Raw genomic sequence first — 17,751 nt, 5'->3', positions numbered from 1 at the left:
CCTCAATTAATGTAAATGTACTTGCAGACACAGATACATAATTGCATGACTAGAAACACACTTGCACTGTAGGCCTAATGCCAATTAAAGATTGCATCAGCGATTTCAGGCCCAAACATAAATGATCACATTCATCTAATCTTTCCGAATGATCCGCTAGCTGCCTGCCAGGCAGGCCATTAAAAAAACGTGTCTCTGTAGGTAGCCTAGGTTCCGAGATCTGTACACAAAAACAATTGCTATCAACAAGGGTTGGCAACCACTCAAAGGCAAAATAAAGTGTTTCAACCAATAACCGACGAGATGCTTGTTTAGGAGAGTTTTAATTAGCTAGCTCTCTGTTTTGTTTGAACATCAACAGAAGTGACGTATCCCCGCTATAGCTGATACAACTTTTAAAGTCATCTTGGAATGGATTATCTATTTTAGTAGGTAAAATGCAGCAAGTTTTATTTGAAAACAACAGACGTAACAGGGTATATTAAAGGTGACAGAAAAGCATGTAGCACACTGAATCAACAAATGCATTTTCGTTCAGGATGGATAAGAGTCCAGGCATGCTACTCATTTGGCTACTAAATATTGCAGCCTTTCATATGAACTTTCTATCAAACCTTATCCATATGAAAAAAAGCATTTATGGAGAGTGAAAAGTAATTAAAATCGTAATTTTCTTAATTCCTGTCATATCGAAATAATTAGGAAAGTGGAGACTAGTTTCACAAATTCAACTCATAACAGGAAGAAACAAGACTACCGCACAAATTCCAATAAACGGCCCAGGGTGAAATCCGCGGGATGTCCGAGGCAGATTTATTGAAACAGCCAAACCACAGGGCACAACCAGGGTGACAAAACGTGGGCATCCTGATGACTGGCAGCACGCCAGCAATGGGCAGGTCAATTCTCCCAGTTATTTGTTCCCTGCAAGCAGCTCTATTTATTTCATCTCATCTGCAGAGAGGTTTGCCTTGAGGTTGTATCCTTTCACTCCGCTACAGATGGTCTTGTTCCTGAGAAGGCTAACAGGGACCCCGGAGTTCCTTTTCTTTGGTTTGTCCCTGAGGACGCAGACTGGCGCGACGTGACCGACAACTGTAAGGAGAAATAGACCAGATGCTCCTCAGCAAAGGCGTGCTCCAGCACCACAAACACTGAGCGCTTCAGCTTCTGCAGAAACTCCTCACACATGAACATGTACAGAAAAGGGTTCATGCAGCTGTTCAGGAAGGCCAAGCTGGCTGCCACTGGAGAGATCTTTCGTGCCATGTAGTACACATCACCGTTGAAAAGGTTTGGGTTAATGCTGTGAAGGTATAACTGATCTGTCATAATGAGGTCGACAATTTGAATGGGTAACCAGCAGATGAAGAAGGCCAAGATGACTGCCAGGATGACGAGGAAAGGCCTCATCTTCTTCCTCCTGTTGGTTCGTCTGGCACGGACACCGATGGCCACGTAACAACATGTGATTATGAGGAACGGGATCAGAAATCCAACTACAAAACGGAACACTGCAAGCTGCTTGGTTGTCAGTTTGGCTTCAGACTTTGCACACCTGTTATTTTCTACTCTGCGCGAGATTATGAAAGGAATGCTACATGCCAGGGCGAGGAGCCAGATAAACACACAAATGAGCCTGGCTTTGTTTGGAGTGCGTTTGTTGTGAGCCCAGACCACCACCCATATAGTCAAACAGCGGTCCAAACTGATGGCTGTCAGTAGAAAGACACTCGCAAACATATTGATAATTTGAATAAGACTGTTGAACTTGCACATGTATTCTCCAAAAGGCCATTCATGATTGAGGGAAAGACTGATGATGCTGAAAATGAGGAAAAGAGTGAAAAGGAAATCAGCCAACGCCAGATTCAAGAACCAGACGGAGTTAACAGAGGTCTTCATCCTGTACCCGGTCACATAGATGACAAGGCCATTGCCAATAACACCCAGCACAAAAATGACACAGTAAATTACTAGAGAAATTATTTGCATAGGGGACAAAGATTCCTCTTCTTTCGAAGTTGTGTTGTTTGACAGAGGGGAACTCGATGAAATCTCATGTCTTGATAAATTATCTAGAAAAATAAATATAGGACGTTTCAACTTTCGGAAACAGAGTAAAGCATTCATAACACCTTAATAATAACATCTGCAAATATGTACTAGTTACTTCAGTATGAGCAGATTATGTTTTGCTGACTAGCTTGTGCAACACTTAGTTCCAGTACAAGAAAAGAGATATAATCTCAAGCAATGGCATATAAAAGAAATACAATTACAGGTTATGAGAATGCTTTTATCAACTATTGCTTTTGTTTATGTAAAGCACATTGAATGACCTCTGTATGAAATGCGCTAAATAAAGTTGATTTGACTTGAAAAGGAAGCAGGAGCAAAATGTAGGGAAATCTTTTTTTTTTATATGCTAATCTTACCCATGGCGTAATCAAGATTCTTGCTTTCAGCAGACGTTTCAGTAGAATGTCTAAAGAGACACACAAGATCTCAATCTCTCATTGCACAAAATCAGATTGAATGTCACATTGTGAAGACAAGAAATATGACTACCCTTTCATCATTTACTTATGTCAAAGGTTTGATAAACAGATGGTTGTTTTCTCAGAAAACAATTTCAGGCCAGAAATTCAGCCAATTCAGTTGTTTAATGTTGGATATGTTTGTGTAAGGACACGGATACATGACAATAATAAGGCATGTTGTTTAAACTACTTAACTTTCTTCACTGAACACATACATAATACTTATTCTGTACAATACTAAATGTAGACATAGCACATTTTTCTGTTTCTTGTTAAGAAACTTTGTACAAGAGAAGAGACAGCACTTGCCTTTTGTGTCTTCTGAGTGACAAGAAGCCCAGTCATTTCTGTTCATGCAGCTGCAGCTGCTGGTGATGAATGAAAGTGTAGTTCTCTGACTAGCGAGTAATAGACCACCAGATGGAGATTGTTTCCTCATAGAGATTGTCTCATGAGATACATTTCAGGGTGTAGCCTTTGAATGAACAACTGATAATTAAGTTACTGGGTCTTGGAGCTACAGTAGTCAGGAAAATTAATTTGCAGGGCAAAGTAAAGGACATTAGCTAAGCCAAAAAGATAATTAATCCAAACCCATCTCCATATACGTTGCAACCAACCCCATATACACCATTGATTGTTATATCATTGTCGGCTATGTTACAACAATAAAAGCTTCGGAATTCCAGACTAGGCTCTTTGGTTTCTTGCAAAGGAGGGTAGTCAAGGGTGCAGCAAGACGACTGTAGTTGTTGATAAATCGTCTGTAAAAATTGGCAAAGCCAAGGACGCATTGGAGTTCCTTTACAGTATTTGGGACTGACCAGGACAAGATGGCGTCTACCTTTTTGTCATCCATGCTCACACCATGGGGTCCAATGTTATAGCCCAGGAACTGAATGGAGGACTGGTGGAAGCTGCACTTCTCTGCCTTCAAGTACAAGTGGAACTGTAATACATACTTGCACTGTACACATACTTGAACTGTACATAACTTTCACCACTATGTCACTTTCTTTCTTACTTAGGTCAAACAGAACTACACAAGCCTTTTATTGGCCTGACTTTGCACTAGTATTTTATTGACTGTCTATGCACAATTTCAACCAAATTTTGCTGCTCTTATTTTTTTCATTATTATATGTGCCCTCTTATTTACTTACTTTTTTGTTTACTTGAATGTTATGTTTGTCTGTGGACTTAAATTGGTAAAATATGTCTTGTCTTCACCGTGGGATAGTGAGAAACGTAATTTCGATCTCTTTGTATGTCTGGAACATGTGAAGAAATTGACAATAAAGCTGACTTTGACTTTGAACTGGCGCAGTTTATCTAGAACCAGGGACACGTGCTGGATATGGCTAGTTAGGTCAGTGGAATGAATTAGGACATCATCAATGTACACTATGATGAAGTGGAGGAGGTACTCACGGAGGATCTCATTCATGAAGCCCTGGAAGACGGAAGGGGCGTTCGAAAGCACATAGGGCATAACAAGGTATTCGTAGTGCCCTGTGGGTGTGACGAATGCGGTCTTCCACTCATCTCCTTGGCGTATGCGGACTAAGTTATAGGCGCTGCGCAGGTCTAACTTAGAGAAGATGGTGGCTCCTCGGAGCTGTTCCAGGGCTGCAGGAATGAGTGGAAGGGGATACCGGAACTTCACTGTGATCCGGTTGAGGGCACGGTAATCTATGCAGGGACGTAAATCCCCGTCTTTCTTGGCCACAAAGAAGAACGGTGAGGCTACTGGAGATGTTGATGGACGAATGTATCCTTGCTTCAGAGCTTCATTGATGTACTCAGTCATTGCTTTCTGCTCGGGAAGGAAGAGTGGATAAATCTTACCATGAGGCAATGGTTGATCTGGGATGAGGTCTATGGCGCAGTCCCAAGGTCGATGGGGTGGAAGTTGGGAGGCTCATTTCGAGCAGAACACATCGGAATAAGTAGCATAGATCGGAGGGATCGAGACTGGCTGATTCAAATCAGGGCTTTCAATGGAGGTTGCTTGCAGAGAAATCCTTGTCAGTCGCTGGCGGGAAAGTGGAGGAAGCAGGATGATTGGCATGCGTCACCCCAGCGCAAAACTTCACTGGTGTGTCCCAGGAAATAGAGGGTGCATGTTTGACTAGCCAGGGACGTCCCAGGATAACATCTGCAGTGTTACAAAAAGGGTGATAGTTTCCACATGGAGAGTACCTACTCGCACCTCGAGCGGTGAGGTCTGAAAACGTATCAGTCCGTGGGTCAGGGGTTTGCCTACTATAGAGTGGAGTTCAGGAGACTGCTGTTGAGCAACGGACCCTCGGAATCTGGAGCTGTCGGCAGAGTTGGCCGGAGATGAAGTTCCCGGCCGCACCGGAGTCGATGAGGGCTGTGGCTGAATAGGTGGCCATGGAGACAGTAACCAGCACAGGAGTAGTCAAAGGCTTTAAATAAATAGGAGGCATTTGAACAGCACTCACCTGAGGCCGTGGAGGACGTGTAGGGCAGTGAGTGATGATGTGGCCCGAAGTACCACAATATAGGCAGAGGCCGAAGCTCATTCGATGACGACGCTCTGCAAGGGTGAGCCGTGTGGAGTCAATCTGCCTGGGCTCCTCTTGATCTCCCCTGGCGTCTTTATAAATTTGATAGGTACCTGCAGGGTGGTTGCGGAGCTCATGCACACAGTTCTCACGTCGGTGAGCCACTCTCGTGGCCAGCTGGATAAATTTCTCTAGGCCCAGGGCGTCATCATAGGTGGATAGTTGGAGACGGAGACATGGTTCCAGTCCCTGGCGGAAAGCTGTAATCAGGGCTGGCTCATTCCAGCCACTGGCAACAGCAAGAGTACGGAATCGCAGAGTGTATTCGCCAATAGGCATCTTGCATTGTCGTAAGGCGTATAGCTGTGCTTGCGTGGAGGTGTCGCCCTCCGGAAGACTGAAGACCTCTCTGAAGTGGGTCACAAAGGTTTTAACTGACTCGGTGAGTGGTCCTCCCTGGCTCCATATGCTCTCAGCCCATGTTAGAGCATGTCCAGCGAGCAGCGAAATTATGTAGGCTATACGAGAGCGCTCTGTGGGGAAGCGATGGGGTTGCATCTCCAGCGTGAGCGAACATTGCAGAAGGAATCCCCTGCAGGCGTCTGGGTCACCCGAGTATGGAGCCGGACTCTACAGGAGGTGACCAACAGCGAAGAGTCCAAACAATACTCACAAAAGGCCCACAGGAATCAACAAGCTCTTGACAAAGTTTGCACGTAACACTCAGGAGAGCTTAGAGGTAGGAGTCTGCGTCTCTGGGGAAAACTTCTTCACGCCGAACAGGAATGAGGGGTTGCCAAAGACGAGGCCAGACAAAGACTGAGGGGAGACTGGGGTTTAAGTAGGGAGTGAGGCTGATTGGGAACAGGTGCAGGTCATTAGTAGACTGGGGAGTGTGAACGAGTTAGGGGAGCTTCAGGAGAGTGAGCAGTGGGTGTGGCTGGAGGGGAGCCTGGTGTGGCTGTGACAACCTGTTGAAATTTGGAGATGTGCGTGCACTCCACTCTTTAAGCAACCACTTTTTGTCATGACTCATTTCGTCACCACCACTTTTTGAAATCTCTCTCTTGAACTGCATATCAAAAGTGAAACAAATGAAAAAGTATATGTACTAGGCTACTCACATAGAATAGAATAGCAGTGCTAGATTAAGCATGTCCATCTGTTAATTGTGCTAAGAGAGGAGGTAGGGTACTCTTGGAAGAGTTGGGCCTTCAGGAGGTTTTTGAAATTAGAGAGGGATGCCCCTGCTCTGGTAGGAACTGGTAGCGCATTCCACCAAAAGGGAGCTACAGATGAGAAAAGTTTGGATTGGCCAAGGTGTGGAGCAGTATGTTGGTTTCTTTTGGAGTACTCCAGCTAGCATAACAATATTTCTCAAAATCTTAAAAAGGGCTTATTCAGGGTTCTGAAATCGAGATATGATGTTTACATGTGCAAACACAAAACTAGAATACTTAAAATCCCCGATCATGCCCGTGATACTGATGTGCATGTAAACTCAATCTTTGTCAGGGACACCATCTTTCATTTATGATTATGGTTAGGGGTACTTAGTAGACACTTTCATCTAAAGTGCCTTACAACATAAAACAATACAATAGCATTACATTATCAACATTATATTACAATAGCATTAAAAAATAGCAGTAACAAAATAACAAACAATAAAATGATAATAAAAATGCTAATCATCATAGTAACAATAACCTTAAACATATTCAAAAATATGACACTTTAAAAAATAATTCATTAGACCTACAATATTATATAATTTAGGGCTCTAACTTCTTCTTTGGCCGTTTCTCTTCTGCCACCAGCTCCTTTCTCAACACACATGTATCGTAACATCATGAATTCAGCCACACGGGGCGTTATCTGATCTTACTGCAAGAGCAGGCAAGCTGTTGTGGATATCCTGTTTTTATTCTGAACTCAGTATGAGTTTTCTCTCTTCTACAGTATTTCATGCTTCTGGAGACACATGAGGAAAGAGGGGAAAAACTCAGTGGTAAGCACACCTTAAATTATTGTAAGCGAAGTATTGTCATTTTTCCTGAATACATTTTTCCATAACAGTATTGTAAAATTGCATTCAGATTTTTAAAAATACATGTTATACATAAGAGATGTCAGTTCATAATTTGCATACAGTAGATTTTATTATATTAGCCCACCCATTTACTTGTAACTAGATACTAGGGGACTGTAATTGTGGTTTATCTGTTTAAATAAATGTCTGTATATGCAGAAATATGTTTTAATTATAGAAATTCGATAATCAGATAATATCAGATGCTACCAGTGATATTACAATATCACTGTGTTTGTGATACAATATCTCCGTGTTTAAAATGTTGTGGGCCATTTTTGTCACTTCTTAGACATTTCTCTGGTACTCCTTTTGTATGGTGTTGGATACATTGGATGACCTTAAGGCAACACTTCACTATGGGTAAGAATATCAGAGACATCACATCTAGAATGTGCAGACTGAATTCCTACCCTTCTGCCCCTCTGTGTTCTATGCATATAAGATGCTATTGGGCTGATAGATTTCTTTTTGTCCTTTTTCATTTTGTAGATAACTCCTCAAGTAATGGAACAACGTCAAACCAGAATCCAACATCTCTCAACTCCATACAGATATTTTGTATGGTCACATTCAGTATAATTTTTGTGCTGGGTGTTATTGGCAATGGCCTTGTCATCTATGTGACCGGGTACAGGATGAAGACCTCTGTTAACTCCGTCTGGTTCTTGAATCTGGCGTTGGCTGATTTCCTTTTCACTCTTTTCCTCATTTTCAGCATCATCAGTCTTTCCCTCAATCATGAATGGCCTTTTGGAGAATACATGTGCAAGTTCAACAGTCTTATTCAAATTATCAATATGTTTGCGAGTGTCTTTCTACTGACAGCCATCAGTTTGGACCGCTGTTTGACTATATGGGTGGTGGTCTGGGCTCACAACAAACGCACTCCAAACAAAGCCAGGCTCATTTGTGTGTTTATCTGGCTCCTCGCCCTGGCATGTAGCATTCCTTTCATAATCTCGCGCAGAGTAGAAAATAACAGGTGTGCAAAGTCTGAAGCCAAACTGACAACCAAGCAGCTTGCAGTGTTCCGTTTTGTAGTTGGATTTCTGATCCCGTTCCTCATAATCACATGTTGTTACGTGGCCATCGGTGTCCGTGCCAGACGAACCAACAGGAGGAAGAAGATGAGGCCTTTCCTCGTCATCCTGGCAGTCATCTTGGCCTTCTTCATCTGCTGGTTACCCATTCAAATTGTCGACCTCATTATGACAGATCAGTTATACCTTCACAGCATTAACCCAAACCTTTTCAACGGTGATGTGTACTACATGGCACGAAAGATCTCTCCAGTGGCAGCCAGCTTGGCCTTCCTGAACAGCTGCATGAACCCTTTTCTGTACATGTTCATGTGTGAGGAGTTTCTGCAGAAGCTGAAGCGCTCAGTGTTTGTGGTGCTGGAGCACGCCTTTGCTGAGGAGCATCTGGTCTATTTCTCCTCACAGTTCTCGGTCACGTCGCGCCAGTCTGTGAGCTCTGGGACAAACCAAAGAAAAGGAACTCTGACCTCCCTGGTAGCCTTTGGGAGGACACCATCCGTAGGAGAATGAGCAGATGCTGTGGTGTAAATCCACTGCTGGGTAGAGAGAGTTGACTTCAAAAGCTTCATCCATGCTGTGTTTAGCACTCTCAAATTATATATTTTTTTCTTGCTTGTTTGATTTGGTTTGGTCTGCTTTGAAGCTATTCACTTTTGGAAATTATTTTTTAATATGCTGTCATTTGGTGTTTATTGCATTTTGCTGTTTATGAGAAATAAAGTCTGAGAATAAAAAGTATTTTCTAGTAAACATTGCAGAAGTGTTCTGCCCTTCACAATAGGATCCAAAGCTTCATGACTATGACTTCTCTGTGTGTATATGCTGTGTAGTGGGTGCTGGTGAAATAATGTGTCTGTGTCCCATGTACAGTGTGTGCCTGTTAGACTTTTGTACTGATACATTTCCCATGTGGACAATAAAGATCGACCAGTATCTATTCTGGTGAAAATGTTTATGTAGACTCTTGAGTCTTTTTCTCACAAAGTGCCATAAGATCTTTGTATGTTCATAGTGTCCAGATCAGAAATGTTTACCTATTGGACTGTATTTACTTGCCTCAGAAGGACTTGCATAATCTGATGTGCTGTTATTTCCTGATTTCATTTCACATTGTCTCAATTCTTATCTCCTGTTCTCAATCAGCAGGTACACGCGACCCTCCACCCTCAGAAGAGTGTGTAGGCCTACATAAACAGGACATGATCACCTCTTCAAGGGGAAATGAAAAAGTTAGTTATCAGCAGAAATCTGCAAAAACCTTCTGCTTTGTCATTTCCACACAGCAACACAGTTGCACAATCTCACTTTGGCATCCACCCCTGAACATATTTTGAAATAATAGTTCACATAGTTTTCAATCACACATCACATTATTAAGTATGTTTTCTTACAGAACACGACAGCATTAGAATAGTCTGTTTTTGATACTCTAAGTATGAAAAGACAAATTAAGTACTGTATGATAAAGCGGACAACTACCTGTCACCAACTCTGAATAGTCAACCATTATTCTAGCCACCATTCTGACCTACATAGAATACAAGACCTACTTTTAATTTTACTAACAGCAATCCTTTCAATAATGTCCTAAATATCCAAAATGCAAGGAGAATGTAGAAATGCTGGTGACCAGATTCTGACATCTCACCCATCTCATGAGCAATTCTTTAAGATATTACAGTTGTTGTAGAATGGATGAACAGAGTAGTTTATCTTGTTCTCTGATAGATAGATAGATAGATAGATAGCATACAGTAGCATACAGACATCACACACAACATGCACTTACAGCAGAAAAAGTAATATATATATATATATATATATATATATATATATATATATATATATATATATATATATATATATATAAATATCCACTGCACAATAGAAACAATAGAAAACTAAATCAAATATCCACATAGTGTGCTTAAGGATGATCAAGTATGAGGCGCTTGCAGTAATAGGGCAGGGACTGAGCCTGTAGTTCCATATGCATGGTAAGGTGCTCTATGAGAGTGAGTGTCATGGTGCTCGTGCAAATAAGTAAGTCCAACAGTGCAACAGTGCAAGAATAAAGTCTAGAGACCAGCATAAAATAAATATGGACATATAAGAGAATGATGTAGACAAGTAATATAAAAACGATATCAGTGCAAGAATAGGTTGAAGTAATAGGGTTACAGACATTGGTCAAGTATTAAAGGAACCGTATGTAAGAAAAATATTTCAATTAATCATAAAATGGCCCTGATATGTCACTAGACATTAAGAAATCATGTTCATTTCAAATACTTATATCACTGACAACAGTAGTCCGGCCAGGATATTGTCATTTAAAAAGTGAAGTTGCAACCCTCAACTGATGTTGATGTTGTGTTTTGGCCTGATGCGCCACCCTCCACCTATCTACTAATCACGAAGTCAGTAGTGTTTCGCCATCAGGGTTGGCAACCTCGAGTCAGGGGGGAGGGGGATGGGATACACCGCTCTTCCGTATTTTGAAAGTGATTGCAGTACCAGTTTGGGCCACAATCTTACATATGGTTCCCTTAAATAAAAAGTATTAAGTACGGCCACAATCCAGGCTGTGGGAGGGAGGGAGGAAATATGCATTATGTGCTAATATACTGTAGCATGTAAACAGCGTAACAGTAAAACAGTAGTGGACAGTACGTACACAATCATGGAGAAGGTGGAGAGGCAGACAGGCTATGCAGAGAAGTCTATCTCTCCTCTACCCTTAAAGGAGAATTCCGGTGTGATATTGACCTAAAGTGTATTGAAACATGATACCGAGTGTGAACGTATGTCTCATAGCCCATCTCGGCTTGTCCCCTGCACTCCAAAATCTGGCGCTAGTTAGCCGATGCCAACAGCTTTTTCAATAGTGGTGCTTCGGCATCGGGCTAGCCATGCCAATAAATCACTGTTTTACACCCATTTACGAGGCTCAATGTATCTCCACACTTCATTGGTAGACTTCCGAGGGCCCTGACATTTAAAACGAGACATTGAGAACTTTGAAAAAGCACTGGTAGTTTACTTACAAGACGATTTATACAGACAGTATCTTCACAAAGTTTAGCGTTTACAGCCATCTTGAATTTAGTCACGATAAGTCGAGCAACGAGTAAGAACTAGAATGTAATGCCAAAGGAATTACAATAGTGGATGGAAAGCTGCTAAAGTTATTGACTTGACCATTGACCTTTGACCTCCAACATCAACTCACTTCATCTTTGAGTCATACAAACACTTGTACCAAATTTGAAGCACATGCATCAAACCGTTCTGGAGATATAATGCGCAAAGCATGAGATATGGCTGTGACTTATTTTGACACACGGGAAACACTTAAACAGGATGTGTAGTTTAGGGGAGCACCAGATTGTATGCATTAGAAGCTGAGACAGTTGATTTCACAGGTGACACCTGTGTCAGTGTTCTAATTAGCCCGGGAACTACTCTGGAATCCATGCATTTCCACTGAATTATTTTTGGAATCTGATCCCTTATCATAGCTGATCACAGTGTCAGAGAGACAGTTCTTTCAGTCTGACGAACTGTGGCCACTCGGTCAGGTAATCAGATAATAGATAATAGAAGTCAGATAATAGAAGGTACGCAACATTAGTCTGTCAAAAATTCTGATAATAAGATGTTATTTTACAAGCCAATTTATAACCCTATAATTAGACTGGGGAATAAAACGGTCCATTATAGGAGATATCTAGTGCTCCCTTATGGTGTTTTGACATCCATATTAATTGCCAATGACTATTCACAATACACTCCAGCTTCTACCTGAATCTCTGACTCAAATTGGTAACATAACGTTATGCTGTGAGTTACATGCAGCTATTCCGACATGCTGCTACTTAGACATTGGCGTCTAATTGTCGAAGTGGCGGCATTACTACTGCGACATTTTTTTTCCCCATTGTCGGAGTAGCGACACTTGACTTTTTTTTCAAACGTCCTGCCATTCCGACACGAAGTCATTAACAGTGGCGTAGCCAGGATTTTTCAACGGAGTGGACTTTTGCAAAGTAGACCTAGGGTGGGCCTACTTCCCACCAGTATAGCCTAGGCCTACAGTAATCGTCCCAACTTTAAACTACACATGATTTCATCACAGCTCAGACGATTCACGGCAAAAAAAATAAAAGGCTACATTGATAAATAGCAGGGGCAACAACAGGATTGGATTCTATAATAGCCTACGCACAAGAACTTCAACCGAAAGGTTAGTCGCGTCTCAAGGAGTCCAAGAGTGCGCCTCACACACACCAGCTCCGTTGAACAGTGTATTTTTCGTGTTTAAGAGCTAAAAAAAGTTGATTAGAGAGTCATAGTTGAAATGTCGGGTAGCCTAAATTATAGCCAGAGGAAGAGATTTTGAAGAGAGAGATAGGATTTAACCTACCGTAGGTAATGATTACTTGTGTCTGGTGGTAATTAGACTGGAGTATGGATACCTACGAATTGTTTTGAATAAAAAAAAAGATAAAGACAACAAATTAAATGTGACCCTGCAAGGCAAAACCAGTCGTTTTGGTAAAATTTACAAAATTAAGTTATTGTACTCACACGAACGGCCATAAACTAAGCTTTCCAACAATATGTATATCGAGGGTATTGCAAATAGTATTGGGTATTGAATAGTCGCCGACCCTCATTAGATGTGGATATTTGGAGGTAAGGATAGTCTTTAAGAAACAAGGTTATCGCAGTTGCTGTGAGACATACGGCCCTTCTCCAGTCTCTCTCAAAATCAAAACACACCCAATTCACGCTTGGACTTTTCAATTATGTTTCTAAATGTTGGCACTGATGGACACTGAACTCTGGGGTTTTTTTGACGTTCGTTGTTGTCAGGGCACACAGACTCAGGAAACAAGGTTAGGATCAATCAAGTCGTTTTAATTTGTAAACATCAACCAAAGCAGGAAAATTTAAACAAGGTCTTGAAGTGAAGTTAACGCTCAGAAGATCATGACTTGACAAATAAGTCAGTCCAACATAAAGGCTCCAATCTTGCAAGAGTAAATCGTCCAACCGAAAGAGTCCAATAGAAAATCTCCAACATAAAAGTAGCTACTACAACCTGGGACGTAGCAGGAAATTCCGGAAACGAGGAGTTGGGTTTGGGAACAAGGAGCAGTCCGTGCGCTGGAGTAAGTGTCTACGTTGAAGAGGCCAGACGCAGAGAGCAGAGTGACAGGGGTTTATATAGGCAGTAGGAGATTGGCTACAGGTGCTGGGGAGTAGCAGACGGGAGATTGGCTGATTGGGTAATCAGTAGACAGGGGAATTAGATTGGGAGGTCGTTGGAGCAGAGTGACGAGGAGGAGAGACTGGTGGCAGCAGCAGTAGCAGCAAAAAATGTCCTGTCCTGTTAGTACTGTCCTGAGTAGTGTCCCGAGACACCCAGACACTGTCCTGTAACACCCAGACACTGTCCCGTGACACCGATGACTGTCCTGTGACACCTAGACACTGTCCCGTGACACCGATGACTGTCCTGTGACACCCAGACACTGTCCCGGGACAGTTAGCCACTGTCCTGTAACACCCAGACACTGTCCCGTGACACCCATGACTGTCCCGTAACACCCAGACACTGTCCCGTGACACCCAGACACTGTCCCGTGACACCTATGACTGTCCTGTGACACCTAGACACTGTCCCGTGACACCTATGACTGTCCTGTGACACCCAGACACTGTCCTGGGACAGTTAGCCACTGTCCTGTAACCCCCAGACACTGTCCCGAGACAGTTAAACACTGTCCTGTGACACCCATGACTGTCCTGTAACACCCAGACACTGTCCCGTGACACCTATGACTGTCCTGTAACACCCAGACACTGTCCCGGGACAGTAAGCCACTGTCCTGTAACACCCAGACACTGTCCCGTGACACCCATGACTGTCCTGTGACACCTAGACACTGTCCTGTGACACCGATGACTGTCCTGTGACACCCAGACACTGTCCCGGGACAGTTAGCCACTGTCCTGTAACCCCCAGACACTGTCCCGAGACAGTTAAACACTGTCCTGTGACACCCATGACTGTCCTGTAACACCCAGACACTGTCCCGTGACACCTATGACTGTCCTGTGACACCTAGACACTGTCCCGTGACACCTATGACTGTCCTGTGACACCCAGACACTGTCCCGGGACAGTTAGCCACTGTCCTGTAACACCCAGACACTGTCCCGTGACACCCAGACACTGTCCCGTGACACCTATGACTGTCCTGTGACACCTAGACACTGTCCTGTGACACCTATGACTGTCCTGTGACACCCAGACACTGTCCTGGGACAGTTAGCCACTGTCCTGTAACACCCAGACACTGTCCCGTGACACCCATGACTGTCCTGTAACACCCAGATACTGTCCCGTGACACCTATGACTGTCCTGTGACACCTAGACACTGTCCCGTGACACCTATGACTGTCCTGTGACACCCAGACACTGTCCCGGGACAGTTAGCCACTGTCCTGTAACCCCCAGACACTGTCCCGAGACAGTTAAACACTGTCCTGTGACACCCATGACTGTCCTGTAACACCCAGACACTGTCCCGTGACACCTATGACTGTCCTGTAACACCCAGACACTGTCCCGGGACAGTAAGCCACTGTCCTGTAACACCCAGACACTGTCCCGTGACACCCATGACTGTCCTGTAACACCCAGACACTGTCCCGTGACACCGATGACTGTCCTGTGACACCTAGACACTGTCCTGAGACAGTTTGCTACTGTCCTGTGACACCAAGCCACTGTCCCGTGACACCAATGACAAATGTTCCAAATGTGAATCACTTTGAGCTGCATTCTGTGAATGAAAGGTGCTATAATTAAGCATATTGTTATTGTTATTGTTATTATGATTATTATTATTATTATTATTATTATGTAGAATCATTTATGTCTTTGAATCATTGTACATGTATGTATGTATGTATGTATCTTAGACCTTTTTATTTGTTTTGTTTTAGATAAAAGATGTAAATTGTTTTACATAAAATTGTACATGTAAAAATCCTTCTTTGCTTTATGATTTTTGAATTTTCAAAGTTGTTTGTTAGAATTTTTAATAAAGATGACTTGTGCTTTAAAGTAGTAGCTCTGGATTTGTGTTTTGTTATCAAGTAATGTTCAAGCACAGCTGACATTCAGCCAACACTCAGTCAGATGAGTTAGTGTGTGGGCCAGTGCATGCCCGGGGACCCAGGCAACCCCTTAGCCAACACTTTGATAAACAATAACACCCACACCTGGGCCGACAGACAGATAGATAGATAGATAGATAGATAGATAGATAGATAGATAGATAGACACTTTATTTGTCATTTACACGACATGGGAGTATGAAGAGAACAGACCTTTTGATTGAAAGATACATCTTGCTGATGCGCTGGGACACATCATCAGTGATGTAACCTGGGGTCACTGGGTGTTTCGGGTCTTTCAACATCAGACACCCTCGCCCAGGCGACCCGACCAGAGTTGATCAGACTCCGGCCTGTGTCCCAGCAGCATTCTTCCACGGATCAGCCCTCTTGATCCAAAGCCATCTTGTGGCTCTTTCTGCGGCTTCAGTTGCAGATCTGATGGCCTTCCTCTTTGCCTCACCGGTGAGGCCCAGCATGGTGAGGACTTTGCAGAGGGACCGCCCTGCAAATCCTCGGCATCCCACCTCCAGGGGTTCACAGTAAGTCCTCAGCCTTGGCTCCTACACTCCTCCACCAGCTCCTGGTACTTGGCACGCTTCCGCTCATTAGCCTCCTCCATGCGTTCTTCCCAGGGCACTGTCAGTTCCAGAATGATCAATTGTTTGGTGGAATCAGAAACAATGATCATATCTGGTCGGAGCCGTGTTGTTGTTATTCTTGCTGGGATCTTCAGCTGTTTGCCCAGGTCCACTTCTAGCTGCCAGTCTGTGGCGGTAGTGAGGAGACCTGACCTGGCCCTCGCTTGGATAGTGGGCTTCTCTCCAGCTCTGTGGAATCTGATTGACTGAGGCTTGCTGTAGTTCTTGGTGGTAGTAATGGCCTTGGCTATACTCTCAGCAACCGCCTTCAGCACCTGGTCGTGGCGCCAGCGGTAGCGCCCCTCTCCAAGGGCTTTAGGGCAGCTACTGAGGAGGTGTTCCAGGGATCCCCCTCCTGGACACTGGAGGCAGGATGGTGTCTCTGCTTTGCCCCAGACATGGAGGTTGGATGGACTGGGCAGGACATCATAAACAGCTTGGACTAGTAACCTGATGTTAAGGGAGTCTGCTCTCCAGATGTTGGGCCAGGTGATCTTCTGTTGCAGAACATTCTCCCATTTAGTCCAAGCTCCCTGTTGTCCCATACCCACCATCCTGCTGGCTCGTTCTTCCTCCACGCCTGCCCGCACTTCCTGCTGGATGAGATGTTGCCGCTGTTTTCCCTGGGCCTTGTCCACCCTGGTTGATGGGAAATAGCCAATACCTGCGCGTCCTGAGGCTATGGACCCCACCAGTACCTTCTGCCTCAGTCGCGACTCTGCCACTTCCAGAGCCTCGACTGCCCTCCATTTCCGGCCTGTTCGCACCTGGATGCCAGCCGATGCCACCTTTTCATCCCTGGATTCCCTGTACTGCAGGGCTTCTCGAGTTCTAGTCACCATGAACTCTTCAGTGAGTCCACTGAATGGAAGCTTCAAGGTGTTGCTACTGCCGTACAGGGCAGCACTGCTCAGACTTCGGGGTAGGCCAAGCCATCTTCGCAAGTGGCTGCTGATCTTTCTCTCCATGGCCTCTACAGTTGTAATGGGTACTGCGTATACTAGCAGAGGCCACAGGATGCGGGGCAGGATGGAATGCTGGTAAATCCAGGCCTTGAACAGACCAAGTACTATAGTGAATAATAAATAAATACAATATAACATAACATAAGTGCTTGTTTATGGAAGTCCACAACAACCATCTCCTTGGTCTTGGGGAGTTTGTTTTCCTTGCATAACAAAACAATAAGTCATTTTACGGCGTATGGGCCACACTTGGGGCAGAGCAAATCTTTATGTCAGTTTCCACTGATTGGGCCATGGCTGGGCATGGGCAGGGATGGGCAGTATTTCTAATACATGTATTTAAAATATGTATTTAAAATACAAAATACTATTTTGTAATTTGTATTTTATTGAGATGATGAAAATGCCTTCGTATTTTGTATCAAAATACTTCAGTATTGTGTATTTTTGTATTTTCAAAATACTTTAAAAATACTTTCTGTGAAACACTGTGATGACATCTATCTAACTATCTATACTGTAAAGCACGAAATGTCTGTCTCTGTCTGTTTGTGGCACCCTTGCATGGTCAAGCTGGAATGATTAACAGGCCCCAAAACAACTATAAAATATAAAAAATATTTTATATATATATATATAAAAAATAGTCTGAATGCAACACTGTTTGAGAAGTTAGTTGTGCTCAAGGCATCAACTGAGGAGACACGACTAGCTTAAGGTTACACACACTCCTTTGCTCAC

General features: G+C 43.5%; 2 protein-coding genes across 2 annotated transcripts; one reads left to right on the top strand and one right to left on the bottom strand.

Annotated features, from left to right (window-relative positions):
* Positions 1 to 402: 402 nt before the first annotated feature.
* Positions 403 to 2,884, bottom strand: LOC121692925 (C3a anaphylatoxin chemotactic receptor-like). The gene is made up of 3 exons (XM_042071972.1): positions 2,854 to 2,884; positions 2,439 to 2,498; positions 403 to 2,078 (listed from the first exon to the last, which is right to left on the bottom strand). The coding sequence occupies exons 2-3, from the start codon at positions 2,440 to 2,442 to the stop codon at positions 988 to 990; spliced, it is 1,095 nt and encodes a 364-aa protein (XP_041927906.1). The 5' UTR covers positions 2,443 to 2,498; positions 2,854 to 2,884; the 3' UTR covers positions 403 to 987.
* A 3,161-nt stretch (positions 2,885 to 6,045) lies between these two features.
* LOC121692923 (C3a anaphylatoxin chemotactic receptor-like) lies at positions 6,046 to 9,162 on the top strand. The gene is made up of 4 exons (XM_042071971.1): positions 6,046 to 6,063; positions 7,037 to 7,085; positions 7,459 to 7,529; positions 7,659 to 9,162. Exons 3-4 carry the CDS (start codon positions 7,502 to 7,504, stop codon positions 8,717 to 8,719), a joined length of 1,089 nt encoding a protein of 362 aa, XP_041927905.1. The 5' UTR covers positions 6,046 to 6,063; positions 7,037 to 7,085; positions 7,459 to 7,501; the 3' UTR covers positions 8,720 to 9,162.
* The last annotated feature ends 8,589 nt before the right edge of the window (positions 9,163 to 17,751 follow it).

Source organism: Alosa sapidissima, chromosome 19 (assembly GCF_018492685.1).
Source record: "Alosa sapidissima isolate fAloSap1 chromosome 19, fAloSap1.pri, whole genome shotgun sequence".
Lineage (NCBI taxonomy): Eukaryota > Metazoa > Chordata > Actinopteri > Clupeiformes > Clupeidae > Alosa > Alosa sapidissima.
Note: the sequence above shows the minus strand (reverse complement) of the source record. Positions and strands in the feature narration are given on the sequence as shown.